Genomic DNA, 16,060 nt, shown 5'->3' on the forward strand with positions numbered 1-16,060 from the left:
CATCATGTCTGTGGTCTGCTGCATACAATAATCGTTCACTGTTTTCTGCTGCTCATGCAGACTCTCCAGTACGTTTGAGCCGCATGTGCCCGAGGACATGAAAGGTCCTCGTTAATAAAAGATTTTTCACAGATGAAACAGACTTGAGACAAAATTAGTATATTGGCAATTAAAGGGTTAACTGTCCTTTGTCTATGTATTATGACAGCACTACTGCTGTCAGGCTAACAACAGTAGCACACATATTCTCCCTCACTTCTGATATCTATGATTCTATCACTAATCTGCCTGAAATCGACTAAATCTAATAGAGATGAGCGAGTACTGTTTGGATCAGCCGATCCGAACAGCACGCTCCATAGAAATGAATGGATGCACCTGGTACTTCCGCTTTGACGGCGGCCGGCCGCTTAACCCCCCGCGTGCCGGCTACATCCATTCATTTCTATGCGAGCGTGCTGTTCGGATCGGCTGATCCGAACAGTACTCGCTCATCTCTAAAATCTAAGATTCTCTAAATATATTGTTTGCAATTGTAAGCTTTTCAGAACTGAGTGCTCTGTATGACACAGTGAGATAAATCAAAGATCCTTCCCTATATCCATCATTACTGCAAATGCCTCTTGATCATGCCTCTTGACTTTATGTGACTTTTATCACTGTAAGGATGCATTCACACAGAGTTTTTTGGTCGGGAATCCGCCTCAAAACCCTCCTCCAAAAAAACGCCTCACCATACATTCCTATGTAACCTGATTTTTCTCAACTAGTGGATTTTCTGCTAGCGGAAAAAAAGAAGCGACATTTCCATTCTTCAGGCGCTTTCCGCCTGAAAAATTCAATGCAAGTCAATGGGAGGCGGAAAAACCGCTACCATTTTTTCTGAGGCATTTCCTGAGGTGTTTTTTGAGGCGTTTTTGACAAAAACTGCCTCAAAAAATGCCAGGCGGATTTTCCACCTCCCATTGACTTGCATTGATTTTTTCAGGCAGAAACACCTGAAAAACACTTCAAAAAACGCCTGAATGAATTTTCCTGAAGCAGATTTTTCCTGACCAAATTCCTGACTAAAAAACTCAGTGTGAGGTGCTGTAAGCACCTACCACTGTCTAATGGCTGAGAAGCTGTCAACTGGTGTCAGGTGGTGCTAGAACGTCAATCTGACTCACAAGACACACATATCTTATGTATCTTTACACTGCAATACATGTGCCATTTTAGTTTGTCTGAGACTAATCAGCATTTGTTTGGTGTCATCAAAAACCTAACAATTTGGAATATTTGTGCTGAACACGTCATAACAAATCGGTTCTTATCTTTACATATCTTCACATATTAATAGCAGGTTCTAGAGTAGAGGCTGCAGGTGGACACCGGCGGCTTGCTTTTAACCCTTTCGCTGCCAGGCACGTAGCTATACGTGCTCCCAAGGTGGCACTTCAGTAGCGGAGGACGTAGTTACTATGTCCTCCCTACTAATGCCCATATCTCTGGACTGCATCAACATATCTTGATGCTTTAAAATGCATTTTAAAGAAGAGACTCTCATGTTTAAAATGATACCAGGGACTTGATGATTTTACTTACTGTCTTGGAGCCATTCACTGTTGAAAACACTATTTGGCATTGAGATCCAACTGCAGATCTCAATTCCCGACAGCGTTTCAACAGTGAATTGCTCCAAAATTGTATATCCAATCATCGAGTTCTTGATATCATTTTAAAGATGAGATTCTCCTCTTTAAAATGCAATTGAAAGTATCAAGATATGTTGATGCAGTCCAAAGATATAGAGCTCCAAAGTGTCCCCCCCCCCCCCCCCGTCTAAGCAAGCAATTTGCGATCTATAACAGGAAAGGGAGAGGGACACGAGCAGTTCAGAAGAGAGAGAGATACAGACTCTGTACATACCCTGTATGTGACAGCAGGAGAGGGGTGGCAGGGACTCTATTGTCCCTATTAACCCTTCTCCTGCCAATCAGAGCGTATACTATACATTTGTCTCTTATTGTCACATACAGTTATAATGTAATTCCCCCCTGAGCTTTACTAGTGGGGTATTCTTATGTTATTCCTCCTGAACATAACCAGGAAGTTTATTGGCGCTGTGACCCAGATGTTTACCATTGTCCAGGTCGCAGCGCCAAAAAGAAAAGTCGCACCAAACACTTAAACAACATATACATAAAGTCGCAAATAAAGTTTACATTTCACCCAATCCTTGTCCTGTCTATACCTGAGCTTTCTACAGTAAAATACGTCTCTAGTGATGTCCGTTACACACTAAAATAATAGTAATAACGATTATCACTAGAGATGAACGTATAGATTGCTAAAATTTTTATAGGGGGATGGAAAATAACATTTTTATGTAAAGTCCTATTTAATTTGCATGCACAAAATGGGATGGCGCATTTCTGAAATTTTGGCGATTCTTTAACACCCGCCCCTGTAAATATATACATGTGTGGTATGTATGAACTCCTCACATATTGCAGTTTTATGGACAGTACATTGTGTTTGCAGAAAGGGATTTCTTGAGCCGCACTTTAGTAGCAAATTTGAATTTTTGCGCAATTTTTGCTAGCAATCTCTGTTTGCGGCAAAGTTGAATGAAGGTGGTTGTATATATAAACTATCAAATTGTGTTTTTATATACGGTATGCTGTGTACTCTGAAAAAAGTTAGATTTTGGTATCACAGTCACAGTTTGGTAGGTGCAGTATAGCTTTTTAACATATTAGTGAACTACAGCAAAATCCTGCTTGTCTTCTGTATTCGTGTTTTTGGGAGTCCGAGCTCTTGTTGTAGTTGATGTTTGCGGTAGTATATTTACACATTGTATACACCATAAGCTATTATTTTAAAAGTATTTTGTATATGAATGTGAGATTGAACATGAGTTTTAGGTGCAAATATGTGTTTTAGCGTATTTTTTCAAAAAATTATTTGTGTTGGTCGCAAAGTTGCATGAAGGTGGATGTGGCTATCGATGACCCATTAAGACATTTGTAATCTTCAGGTTGTCTACTTTCAAAAAATATATAGGGTTTAGGGGTTCACTTCCTTTTCATGGTGTGTAATCCCTACATTTTATAGGATGATACTTTTTTAACATTTCCAGCTTCAAAGCAGATTTTTGTTCCTTCCAGTTCTAGCGATTTTCTGAAGACACGTGCATGTGGGTTCAGGCCATAGTGATATGTATGAACTCTGCACATGTTGAACTCTTATTTTTAGGAGGTTTGGTGCATTTAATTTTTTGTTTGGTTTCCGCTTTTAACAACTAATATACATTTATTTGCATTTTTTCATAAAACATTCACTTTAAATCAAAATTGCATGAAGGTGCCTGTTCGTATACAGTACCAAGTGGCATCTGACAATGCTGCAGGTGTCTACTTTAAGAAAATATATAGGTATGGGGGGGTTGGATGCTTTTTTAATGTTGCAATTTAGGTTTGATTTGTCCATCTCAAAACTGTGAAAATTGCTCTGGCTACTGGAGGTGCAAAATTTCCAGAGTCCCTTGTCAGCGAAAAGGTTAAAGCGGCTCTATCACTGGGAAAAGTCATTTTTAACTAATCACATCCTTGCATAGGCTTTAGAAAGTCTATTCCACACTTACCTTTTGTATGTAGATTGCCTCAGTGGTTTCTGAATAAGTCCGTTTTTATTCATATGCTAAAGAGCTTCCAGCCAGCTCAGGAAGTTCCCAGTAGCCTCCTCTCTCCTATTATCTCCTATGTGTGTGAGGCAAACAGGAAGCTGAGTCATCAGCAGCAGCAGTCTCCCATAGAAAACAACAGGGAGAGGTGTGCACGATCTATCGTGCACCAGTCTAATTAGCATATGAATAAAAACGGACTTATTCAGAAACCACTGAGGCAATTTACATACTAAAGGTAGGTGTGAAATAGACTTTCTAAAGGCTATGCAAGGATGTGATTAGTTAAAAATGACTTTTCCTAGTGATAGAGCCCCTTTAAAATCCATTCAAATCCCAGTTTCTCCAGGGCTTAGGACCGAAACCCGGCAGAATGATACAGGGTGCACAGGGGTGCAAGTGTGAATGCCCCCTAACTTGAACTAGGTCAGGTTTAAAGGGGTTGTCTGGGAAAAACTCAAATTCTTCCCCTATACTAAACCCCCTCCCCTTGCCTAACTTCTAATTTACTTGTATTAAAAAAAATGCATAATTACCTATATCAATGGGGCGGTCATGTGACTGCCTCAGGGACACATTCTGATAATCCGGTGATGTTCCGTTTTTCCGCTTCCGAAACGGAACGTCACCATTACTCTCTCGCGCTTGTGCAGTCTGGAGGTGACTGTAAGACATGTGCAGTAGAGATGGCAATCCATCTCTACTGCGCAGGCCTCACAGTTACTTCCGGTCTGTGTGCAACATCTCCAGCCTTAGGCTACAAACAAGTAAAGGTAATTGTGCAAATAAATATTTTAGATCCTCCATGAAGGACCTTTTAATGACCTTTTGTAGTAAGCACATTTAACTTCTGTACTTACCAGAAATAAGACATATAGCTGATAGGCAAGCCAAGGTTGAAATATCAAGGTTAAGGCTCTGCAAATGTAATGCAAAATTTCGAATCGCTTCCAGCCATTCTCCGAATCCACGAAGGCACTGAAGTCTATGAAGTACTAGTCCATTACAAAACACAAATTCATCGGCAGTAATATTTGACCTGTTTGTAAATGGATGAATGAATAAATCAATTAATACATGGATAAAAATCTCCCTTCAGAAAAGCATTAAGTGGAAGGTTACATTTTAATTTTGCACTGAGTTTCTTCTATTTCTCTGTGACAAGTATGTTTTTTTTTCTCCATAAATAGACAATAGACACCTTACAGAAAACCCTAGTAGACCCATTACAAATTAATAGAAAAACAATGACGTATTATGGAAAGAAAAACACAAAATGCCAATGTGAACTGAGCCTTACTTATCATTGAAGTCAAAATTACTGAGATGAAATGGCTGAAGCCCAACGTTGCGAAAATGCAGTGTTTTTTCCATAGAGGAAACGCTGCAGCAAAAAACACTGTGTTTTATAGTACCTGCCAAGTGTATGGGATTCTAATCCTATCCTCACATTGCAGAAAAAGATCTGCAGCAGAAAAGCGGCGTTTTCAAAATGGAAGTCAGATTTGCATATTCTTCCCATGTTCCTTTGCAAAGTGGAGCGCTCATGGCTTAATAAGACTCCACACACCTAAATGGTGGTTCTCTCCCTATGGAGTGACGATATCCCCCCAACCCTGTCTAAGCCTCTCACCTCTGCCAGATCAGTTCTCTCTGCGCCAAGCTGATGAGATGCAACACATTGAAACAGCTGTCATTGGCTGAGAGACTGTACCTGGTATAATCCCAACATCATTGCAAACAAAGGCTTCTGAGAAGGTCGGCATGATGTTAAAGAGAGCGCCCTCTATTGGTTTGCTTGACTGAGACTCTGTCTTCCTAATTATATCATGGAAGATAGACTTGCACATTCTCAGTGAGCGCCCTCTATTGGTGTGCATTCTTGAGGCACTGGCTTCCTAATTACATCATGGAAGTCAGATTTGCATATTCTTCCCATGTTCCTTTGCACAGTGGAGCGCTCATGGCTTAATAAGACTCCACACACCTAAATTGTGGTTCTCTCCCTATGGAGTGACGATATCCGCCTAACAAAAAACAATCATTTCATCCCTTTCAAGGATATAATCCTGAATATTATACCAAGGGTAAAACAGGGAGCTGTAGTTACCCTTGGAGGGCATAGGAAGAAATATCTAATTTAACCCCAATAAAATATCCCAAGACAAACAATGACACCAGGAAGGTCATGGGCAGGTTGTCCAGGTATGAAGTAACCTGGAAAGAAATAACATCCAACCTGTACATCCTGAATTCTATAACAAATTTCTTCAAAATAGAATTTTCAGGCTATCTCCCTGAAAGAGTAGTGATTACTTCCATTCCATTTCCTAGTCTTCTCCTGGCTCTGACGGAGGGTGTCCAGAAACTTCTGGACATGGAAGTAATTTATTCTGTTAGCCCCTTAGAGATAAGGAAAGGCCATTATTCCCATCTGTTTATGATAAAAAAAAAAGAAATGGGCCATACAGAATAATTATTAACGTAAAACCATTAAACAAGTATATAGTTTATCGTCGATTCAAGATGGAATTGATACAATCCACAATTCCTCTGGTAGGGCAGAATCATTTCATGGCCACCATCGATCTTCAGTATGCATACTATCACATCCCTAATCATTCTCTCTACCAAAAAACTTTAAGATTTGAGGTCCAGCCTGGGGGGAAACACTCCATTTCCAGGTTCAGGCCCTCCGCTTTGGAATATCATGTGCCCCAAGGATATTTACGAAGTTTATGGCAGAATTAGTATCCTTCCTAAGGAAACAAAATCTGCTAGTGGTCCCTTATCTAGACGATCTTTTAGTGGTAGCCCAGTCTTATTCTCTTCTCCAAAATCAGTTTCAGATAGTGTGTCAGACTCTACAAAAATAGGATGGATCAATTGGGAGAAATCCAACATAGTCCTAAGGTATTTCAAAATATTTCTGGGTATCCTGCTCGATTCCCGTGTGCAGAAGTCTTTTCTACCTCCAGACAAGATAGTGGCTCTAATATCCAAAGCCACGGTCTTTCAGAGGGAGACAAAAGTATCCATAAGAGAAGAAATGTCAGTACTGGGATCTATGACCTCTTGTATCCAGGCAACAACCTGGGCTCAAGCTCTTTCAAGAGATCTCCAATCCCTGATACAATCAAATTGGGACAAGAATCAGCTGTCATTAGATAAGAAGATATATGCATTTCACAATGTGAAAGCCTCCATTAAATGGTGGAAGGAGAGCTCAAATCTCCAACAGGGAATCCCTTGGAACCCCGTCTCCAGTAATTCAAATGACTACAGATGCATGCTGATCGGGTTGGGGAGCAATCCTCTCTCAGAAAACATTATGGAGGTATGGCCTTCAGCTCTCTGCAGCCATTCCTCAAATTTTCTGGAGCTAAGGGCAGTATGAGAGGCGTTATAAGCAACCAGACCATTGATAAAAGTCTCTCATGTCAGAATTATTGTCTGACAAAATGACTGCAGTAGAATGTCTGTGCCACCAATGAGATACTTGATGGTGGAATCTTCAAGCTCTCTCAGCACAAATATTCTTCTGGGCAGAGAGACACCTACAATCCATTTTGGCTCTCAATCTAAAGGGATCTTCAAACTGCCAAGCAGATTTTCTGAGTAGGATACATCTAAATCCAGAAAATTGAACTCTAAAGACAGAAATCTTGACAGGTTGTCAGATCTAGGGGACTCCAGAAGTGGAACTATTTGCCAATTGTTGAAATAGAAAAGTTCCTCAGTTCTTTTCACTCAAGAGAATCTTGTCTAGGGGTAGATGCTCTTTCCCACAACTGGCGTTCATCCTGGCATATGCTTTCCCTCCGATTCCTTTACCTCCAAGGGTTCTACTAAAGATCAACTGGGGATTCTGAAGATCATTCTAATAGTATGGCTTAAAAAAGCATGGTTTGTGCATTCTAAACAATCTTAAAATAGCAGATTGGATGCTGCTTCCATTAGTCCCAGACCTTCTACTTCAGGGTTCAATATTTCATCCAGAGCCTCAAAAACTCCAGTTAGCAGCCTGGCTCCTGAAATCTCCATTTTTAAATCAAGAGAACTGTCTGAGTTGGTTATTCAAACCTTCCAGGCCAAGGGGGAAAAATTTACCCACTCTATCTACCAGTACTATCAGTTTCTAGTATAGCCCTTCATGACAGCACTCTGAATCCCTCCCTTTATTTAGACTATATTTGGTTTAGAATATACGGTATATACTCAAGTATAAGCCGACCCGAATATAAGCCGAGGCCTCTAATTTTACCACAAAAAAACTGGTAAAACTTATTGACTCGAGTATAAGCCGAGTGGAAGAAATGCAGCAGCTACTGAAAAATTTAAAAAAATTAAAATTGTCTGAGTTTTTGGGTGCAGTAGTTGCTGGATGCTGGGGAAGGGGAGGGGTGTTTTGGTTGTGTGTCTGCCCCTTCTCTGAGCTTGAGGACTGAGTTTTTTTTTCCCCACTTGGAATTCAGCCTGGCTGAATATAGGGTATCTGCAGTGCTCCTATTAACCCTTTTCCAACGGAACAGGAGCACTGCAGATACTCTATATTCAGTAGACCGGGCACTATCAGACACAGGGATACCTAATGTGTTTGTGTTTCACAGTCATTTTCTACTTTTATACGTATTCTAGGGAAAGGAGTGATTTAGAACTTTTATTTACTTTATTTTTTTATTATATTTTTTTAAAAGTTTCTTTTTTTTCACTATTTTATGGGAGATTCTATACATTACTATTGTGGCTGGTCATAGACCCCTTGTCCCCCCCCAAAAAAAAAAAAAAAAAAATTTTTTGTTTGACTCGAGTATAAGCCGAATACTGAGCTGAAAAAATTGGCTTATATTCGAGTATATACGGTACTAATAGTGGTCGTTTGGAATATACTGAAGTGGGAGGAAGGGGCTATTAAACCTCTTGTGTGTTTTTCTTGTCCCAAATAGTGAGTGGAGATACAGCCTCCTGTGGTACTGTCATGCAGGGCTATATTAGAAACCAAATTTGTTTACGGGCAAAACTGAGAGCAACCAGAAAAGAAAATAGGTGCTCCAGCAAATGTGGCCATAAGCCAAGTGCAATGAACAGTTCCTTTGAATACGGAATAAAACATGAATTTCTCAGGTGCAGGATTTCACTTTGAGCAAAATTGGCACACAGGAAAAAAAAAAAGTTCAAAGTGTAAATTACCTTACAATAGTGCAGAAGCAGATCTAACCAAACTTTAAACTGCTGCAATGTCATATGGTATTATAAAGGACAAGAAAAAAACTGTGAAAAGTCATTGGAAAAACATTGTTCAATAATTTTTCATTGTTTTTTTGTTGTCTTCTGTAATTCTGCAATGTTTCACAGTTTTCTCTTCTGCAGGCTCTAGTTTACAAATATGCCTCTTTTATTATTGCTTTGGAGCCTTATATTTATGTAAGTCACCTTGCACCTTAAAAAAGTGAAATATATAAACTGTGGGGACAGGTGGCTTGGTAGAAGCAGTGGTGCAGACCCAACCAGTCAGAGACAGGGACACAAATCTTGCAGGAAACAGGTTTATTTAGAAAAAAAACAGGTAGGTAAATAAAACTTGACTTCAGACACAAAATGAGCAAAACAGAATGCAGCCTTAACTTCAGGCAGAATAATAAAAAACTAAAATCCTGCTCATCTGAGCAACTAATTAAACAGTAATAATAAACTATACGTGTGGCTATACTGTAGGCTGGAGCAGCATAGGGAGAAGTTTCAGAGCCCAGAACAGGTAATGCCTTGTTCACATCTGCGTTTCGTAATCTGTTCGGGAAGTCCACATGGGGACCCCCTGAACCGACTACCAAATGCACTGGCAAGCGGTGTGCAGTGAAAGCACATGGATCCCATAGACTATAATGGGGTCCATGTGCTCTCTGCATGCTGCCTGCACGAATCGTGCAATCATGAAAGAACATCACAAAATACTTTTCTGTCCGCATGTTCCGTGCGGACACCGAGCGGAGAGCACACGGACCCCATTATAGTCTATGGGGTCTGTGTGCTTTCACTGCACACCGCTTGCCAATGCGTTTGGTATTCCATTTGGGAGTTCCCCATGCGGACTCCCCGAACAGATTACGAAACGCAGATGTGAATCAAGCGTAACACTGTTTTTATGTTTGATTACCGCACTATGGCCTCTGCTAATTATACTCTGAAGGTGTAACTGAAGGTATAACTCAAAGTATAACTGTAATTTGTGTGTTACAAACCCCCTAAAACATCGGGTTTGGCTGAACCCCAGACAAATGCAGATTCGGCCCAACCTGATATTGTAAGAAAATCCATATGCATTTGGGATTTTAAACTGCATGGAGGGGCCACTCAAGGACATTATACTGCATGGCGGGGCCACTCAGGCCCATTATACTGTATGGAGGCTACTATGGGACATTGTACTGTATGGAGGGACCACTAAGGGACATTATACTGTACTGAGAGGCAACTCTAGCTAGCAGAAAAAGGAACCCATTGAAGTCACGCGCGCTACAAATTGAAATCAATGGGTTTAAAAGCCTCCCATTAATTTCAATGTGTAGCGCGTGTAAAACAGCACACATTGAAGTCTATGGGATTGTGTTTTACAGCGGTCACTTTGACACGTGTTTACGCGTCTGAATGAGCGGAGTGTAAACTCCGTGTGAAGGCTCCCAATGGGAGGCTTTTTTTTTTCAGTGCTGAAATTCCACACCAAATTCCTCACCATTTTCCTCCATGTAAATGGACCCTAATAGTACGCCATTGGTAATATGGGAAAGTATGGAGAGGACTCAGGATCTGAGTAAAGTGCTTTGAATGCGATAGAAAGTGTCTATATAGCATTAGCATCAGACTAAGGAACTCCCCTCTCCATAGATATTTAGTCATAATGAAAGTTAACTTAGGAGAGGGTGTAGGGAAACTGTCTGATAAGATATATTACAAAGTTTCTGTACTATTCATTTATATAACATTTATTGGAATAGCAGTGCCTATTTATACAATATTTAAACAATTAATGTAGATTACCTTATAGAAAGTCTCAGTACAAAAAGTTCCAGAAATGTTGTTTCAATCAATAATATCTGGTCATCTTTTGAAAGTTCTGAAAATCCAGGAAGCTTTTGTGCCCATTTTTTGGAAACTTCAATGGAGACAGTAAGGTGACTATAGAATTGGTGCACGTGTTCTACATCAGTGCTTGAGGCAGCTTGGTCACTATCAGCAGAGAACTATATGCAAAAATATAAATTCATATTTAGTGATTTGCACAGTGTGTAATTAAGTATATTATGATAATTGATAACACATTACTAAATTTTATAGGAAAACCTTATATAAACACCTATGACTAACCATTTTCATTTATGTTAGCTTTTGTGTGCATGTGATATCAACTTCAATCAAAGTGCTCAACATTATATACTATTTTCAGCTTGAAAAATCCCTGGCATTTACATTGTGGCAAGCATACACCAAGAAAGTGTACATCAATAAACATACATTTTTTATTGCTTTCTAGAAAATTATAACCTGTGAGTCTGAAACACTAGCGTTTTTTATATGGGTATAGTAAGGACAGAAAGTCCGCTGAGGTAAACTCTGCAAAAATGCAATGAAAATGCAGCATTTTTTTCCCGCAGCATTTTTTTTTTTTTGCTCCGTTTCACTACATGGAGCCTTAGACTTAAACTGCTTTATACTCATGCAAATTAATAGGTGTTGGGTGTTGTTCTGTTGTCATGGTAACTGGAATCCTAGTGAAGGCTCCCAGGCCTGTCATCAGTTCTATTGCACCATGTCAAGGCATGTTTTTGATCCTTGCATGACCTACTGGTGTAGCTTAATGGGAAAGGATGTGTGGCGCACAAATTAAAGTGAAAAAGACCTTTATTGCGCTCCACATTCAACCTGACCATAGTCAGACTGAATGTCGGCAGGACTGGACGGGATGTCAATGTTAGAACTGGAGGCAGCAAAAGCAAAACACTCGGCGGAAGCAAATGGGATCTCCGAATATAACCGAAGTACAGCACTTGGCTATCTCTGGTGCTCCCATTGAAGCTGAGTTCAGGTTGAATATGGAGTGCACAAGAGTTCCTTTTCACTTTACCTCATGGAACAACCCCTTTAGTATGTACAAATGTGTGCAACAAAATGTGCCAAAACAATAATAGTAAGTCTGCCCCACTGTTTTTATCACATTAGACAAACACAACAAACTTTTCACTATGCACATTGCATTGTATAAGAAATATTATTATTGGCAATATTGATAATTGTAATATTGAACAACAACAAAATCCTCAAGTGGGTTTTAGGGACATGTTCAGCAAAGAAATCATTCCAACAATGTGTATAAAGTGACAGTATATTATAGACAGAATGAATTGTTTAGTGAGGAGTTGAGACAAAACCTAATAACTTCATAACCACAAATAAAACAATGACTAGAAAAATAAGAAAGCCATAAGCCACATAGCAATATCCTCAATACCCACCAATAAATGTCACAACAAACCCCGACATTAACAAGCCCACATAGTAACAATAATAATAAGAATTCAATACTGAGAAAGCATTAATATATATTCACCATCACCAATCATCTAAACATTTCTCTCCAGATCTTCCATCCACATTTATTTCTAGACCTCTAATAGCTTTTCTCTTTCCAGCCCCTCAGACCTCCCCTAAAGATCCCAACCTACATATTTTTATATCAGGCCTCAGCCAAACTTGTGTCTGTGTCTAACCCTAGTCAGAAACTATTGTTCCGCTCTGATGATAAAACCATAGTTTTGATTTGTCTTTTCATCAGTATGGTATTGTTAGGATTCCTGGTGTGTATTTGTCGCACTGCAATACCACTTGCTATTCTTGCTTTCAAGTTGTCATGTTGACATATAAAGTTTTCTCTGACTCTGTAGCTCAGGGGTCCTCAAACTTTTTAAACAGTGGGCCAGTTCACTGTCCCTCGGACCATTGGAGGGCCAAAATATAGTTTAGGTGTAATCAATTTTTATTAAAGGTTTTAAATATAACAATGTAATAGACATAAGCAGGAAGAACAAACAAATAAAGGGGACAACACATCCCAAACAACAACAAGCGGGCCACGCAGGGCCGCAACGCAAAATGAGAGGTAAGGGGTACAACCCCAACAGAAATCACATATTAGTAACCCTCATATAGGGCACACAGGGGTTAATGTGAGGGACATGATGGGGTTAATTGCCATTAATGTGAGGCACATGGAGTTACTAACACTAAATTAATCACCCCAAATGCCTGACATTAATAGACATAAAACTCCAGCATGTACCTGTGTTTTTTTATCCACAATTGTGGATTAAAGTATGGACCTGTATATTTCAATGGGCCCATACACATAGATGCTGTTTTTGCGGCTGCGTGTCTGAGCCTAATTGGAGAGCTGTAAATATAGAGCAGGTCCTATATTTGTCCTATACCTTTCCCACACCTGTCATATACCTGTCATATAGCTGTCTGCATTTGCAGCCCTGTCAATTCATTTTTAATCCATAGATCAGTAAAAACCACATCCGTGTCATTTGTGTGCAGGAGGCCTAAAGTTGAAGCCCCACGTTGCAGAAAAACAGCATTTTTGTTGCAAATTTTGCTGCGGTTTTTTTGAGCAAAAGTCAAGAATGGCTACAAAAGGAATGGGAAATATTTAGGAAGCTTCTTATATGTCTCCCTTGTTCTCAAGGGAGCTAAAAAAAACCACAGCAAATTACGCAACAAAAAAACCCTGCATTTCCGTAATGCAGTGTCTCATCCTTAGGGTATTTCTTTTTGGGTAGTGACACCATTTACCCAGGTGTTCCTGGGCACCAGCACTGTTATTTTGGTGTGTTACACCCATTAATTCCTGGATGTGGTTTAGCTGTTACTGCGCCACTAGGAATTAAAAGTGGCTGAAATTAATCCACATTTCACTTACAGAAAAGTGCAGGTACTGGCGACCGGGGATGCAGCCTCCAGGTACATAGTGTGTCACCGCTCTACTGGTGTTAACTCACTCTGCTACCAGTCACATACGTTATCACTAGTTGTAGATTACACATGTACTTACATCACTTCTAATGGAAAAGTACAGGCAAATAACAATAAACGTATGTGACTGGGAGAGCAGTATGAGAGCACCCCTATGTTACGGTTTGTTCTATATGACTTTACTGTAGGTGTCATCAGCCTAAAAATTATTGCGCAGCACTCAAGAACCTCATCTTTGATTTTTTAAATTTAAATCGGCACGCCGAACAAAAAAGGTTACCTACCCCTGTGCTAGAAGCATGTCACAGACAGGAAGGAGACACAACGTTACAAGCAGCATCAAGTCAATATGTCTTCTCTCAGTAGTAAGGCTGGCAGCAGCATTGACTGTTGAGAGATGCAGGACAGAATAGGACAGCAATGTGCAGTTTTATGACAGCTCTTAAAGAGAATCTGTTACCAAGTACAAAATGCTAAATATGATAATAAATGTCATAATAATGTCACAATAAAAGATCATTTAATACATCATCTATCAACCTAATCAGTTTGGTGTTTTCCTTTTGATCCATGGAAGGTTATAGTTCTGATTCTCCAAATGGGTGGTAAGCTTATGCTTTGTTCCAAGGACCATATCATTTGAATGGGTGAACAGATTTTAAAAAACAAAGCACCAGAATGTTTAGGGGCACAACAAGAATCAAATGATGTATACGTTTAGCATTTTCTTCTTGGTGACAGATTTTCTATAAATTAGTGGGTTGCAGTCATAAGGATTAGCCATTAATTTACGAGGTTAAAGGGGTTGGCCACTTTCAGAGCAATATTGAGAGACAAATGTCATTGTTTTCTGTAATAAAAAGCTGTAAAATTTTCCAATATACTTTCTGTTTCAATTCCTCACAGTTTTCTAGATCTCTGCCTGCTGTCATTTATTCTACTGACCTCTAGTGTAAGGGTAGGCAACCTTTTTAGCTTGGCATGACAATTAAATAAATTAAAAAATCAAAAATGAGGTCCTCGGAGTGCTGGGCAATAATTACAAGGCTGACAACCCCTATACTAAAGTCATATAGCACAAACAGGGCCGGCGTCAGCGCACGGCATAGTCGGGCAAGTGCCGGGGCCCACAGAGCCTCTGGGGGCCCCCCGGCACTTGCCCGCCCCAGCACTTGCCTGTCCCAATTTCAGCTCATCGGCGTCCGACTGACGCCGATGAGCTGAATACATAGACGATCAAAGCAGGAGCTATGAGTGCAGCTCCTGCTTTAAAGCCGCGGCCCGGCTTGCGTGTGTAGGCGCGATGACGTCATCACATCGCGCCTACACACGCAAGCCGGGCCGCGGCTTTAAAGCAGGAGCTGCGCTCACAGCTCCTGCTTTAATCGCCTATGTGAATGGAGTAAGAGCGGAGAGAGGAGCGTCGGGGGAGCGATGGAAGGTGAGTGTAAGTGTTTGTTTTGTATTATATTAAGGTGGAACATAATGAAGGGGGCCCATGAAATTGGGGGGCAAATGAAGGGGAGGGAACGGCATGGCACTGGGGAAGATGAAGGGGTGGGGAGAGAACGGCATGAAACTGGGGACAGAGATGGAGGGGGCCCAATGAAACTGGGGGGGCAAATGAAGGGGAGGGGGGAATGGCATGACACTGGGGACAGAGATGGAGGGGGCCCAATGAAACTGGGGGGGCAAATGAAGAGGAGAAGGGGAACGGCATGACACTGGGGACAGAAATGGAGGGGGCCCAATGAAACTGGGGGGGCAAATGGAGGGGGGGAATGGCATGACACTGGGGAAAGAGATGGATGGGGCCCAATGAAACTGAGGGGGCAAATGAAGGGGAGGGGGGAATGGCATGACACTGGGGACAGAGATGGAGGGGGCCCAATGAAACTGGGGGGGGGCAAATGAAGGGGAGGGGGAACGGCATGAGTTTGAAACTGGGGAAGATGAAGGGGGTGGGGAGAGAACAGCATGAAACTGGAGACAGAGATGGAGGGGGCCGAATGAAACTGGGGGGCAAATGAAGGGGAGGGGGGGGAACGGCATGACACTGGGGCAGATGGGGGGGTGGAACAGCATGACACTGGGGCAGAGACGGGGGACAAGAAACTGTGGGCAGATGAAGGGGGAGAACGTGATGAAACTGGGGACAGAGGTGGAGGGGGGACATGAAACTGGGGGCAGAGGAAGGGTGTATATGAAACTGGGGGAGAGATGGAGGGGAGGCATATAATTTACGGGTGACTGTAGGAGGATTACACTGTGTGGGAGCACATGATAAATGAATGAGTGGGCGGAGTCAACATAAAAGTGGGTGGAGCCAAACTTGCCGCGGCGCGCAGAGCGTGCCGCACATTTTTC

At 41.1% G+C, this 16,060-nt stretch overlaps 1 protein-coding gene across 1 annotated transcript in view; it reads right to left on the reverse strand.

Annotated features, from left to right (window-relative positions):
* NR4A3 (nuclear receptor subfamily 4 group A member 3) overlaps window positions 1–16,060 on the reverse strand; it is an 84,280-nt gene that overhangs the window by 7,089 nt on the left and 61,131 nt on the right. Inside the window, exons 6-7 of the mRNA XM_075271132.1 lie at window positions 10,703–10,905; window positions 4,528–4,706 (exon numbers count right to left, since the gene is read on the reverse strand). Of these exons, the coding sequence (XP_075127233.1) occupies window positions 4,528–4,706; window positions 10,703–10,905 (382 nt within the window). The remainder of the gene's footprint in view (window positions 1–4,527; window positions 4,707–10,702; window positions 10,906–16,060) is intronic.

Source organism: Leptodactylus fuscus, chromosome 4 (assembly GCF_031893055.1).
Source record: "Leptodactylus fuscus isolate aLepFus1 chromosome 4, aLepFus1.hap2, whole genome shotgun sequence".
NCBI classification, from domain to species: Eukaryota; Metazoa; Chordata; class Amphibia; order Anura; family Leptodactylidae; genus Leptodactylus; species Leptodactylus fuscus.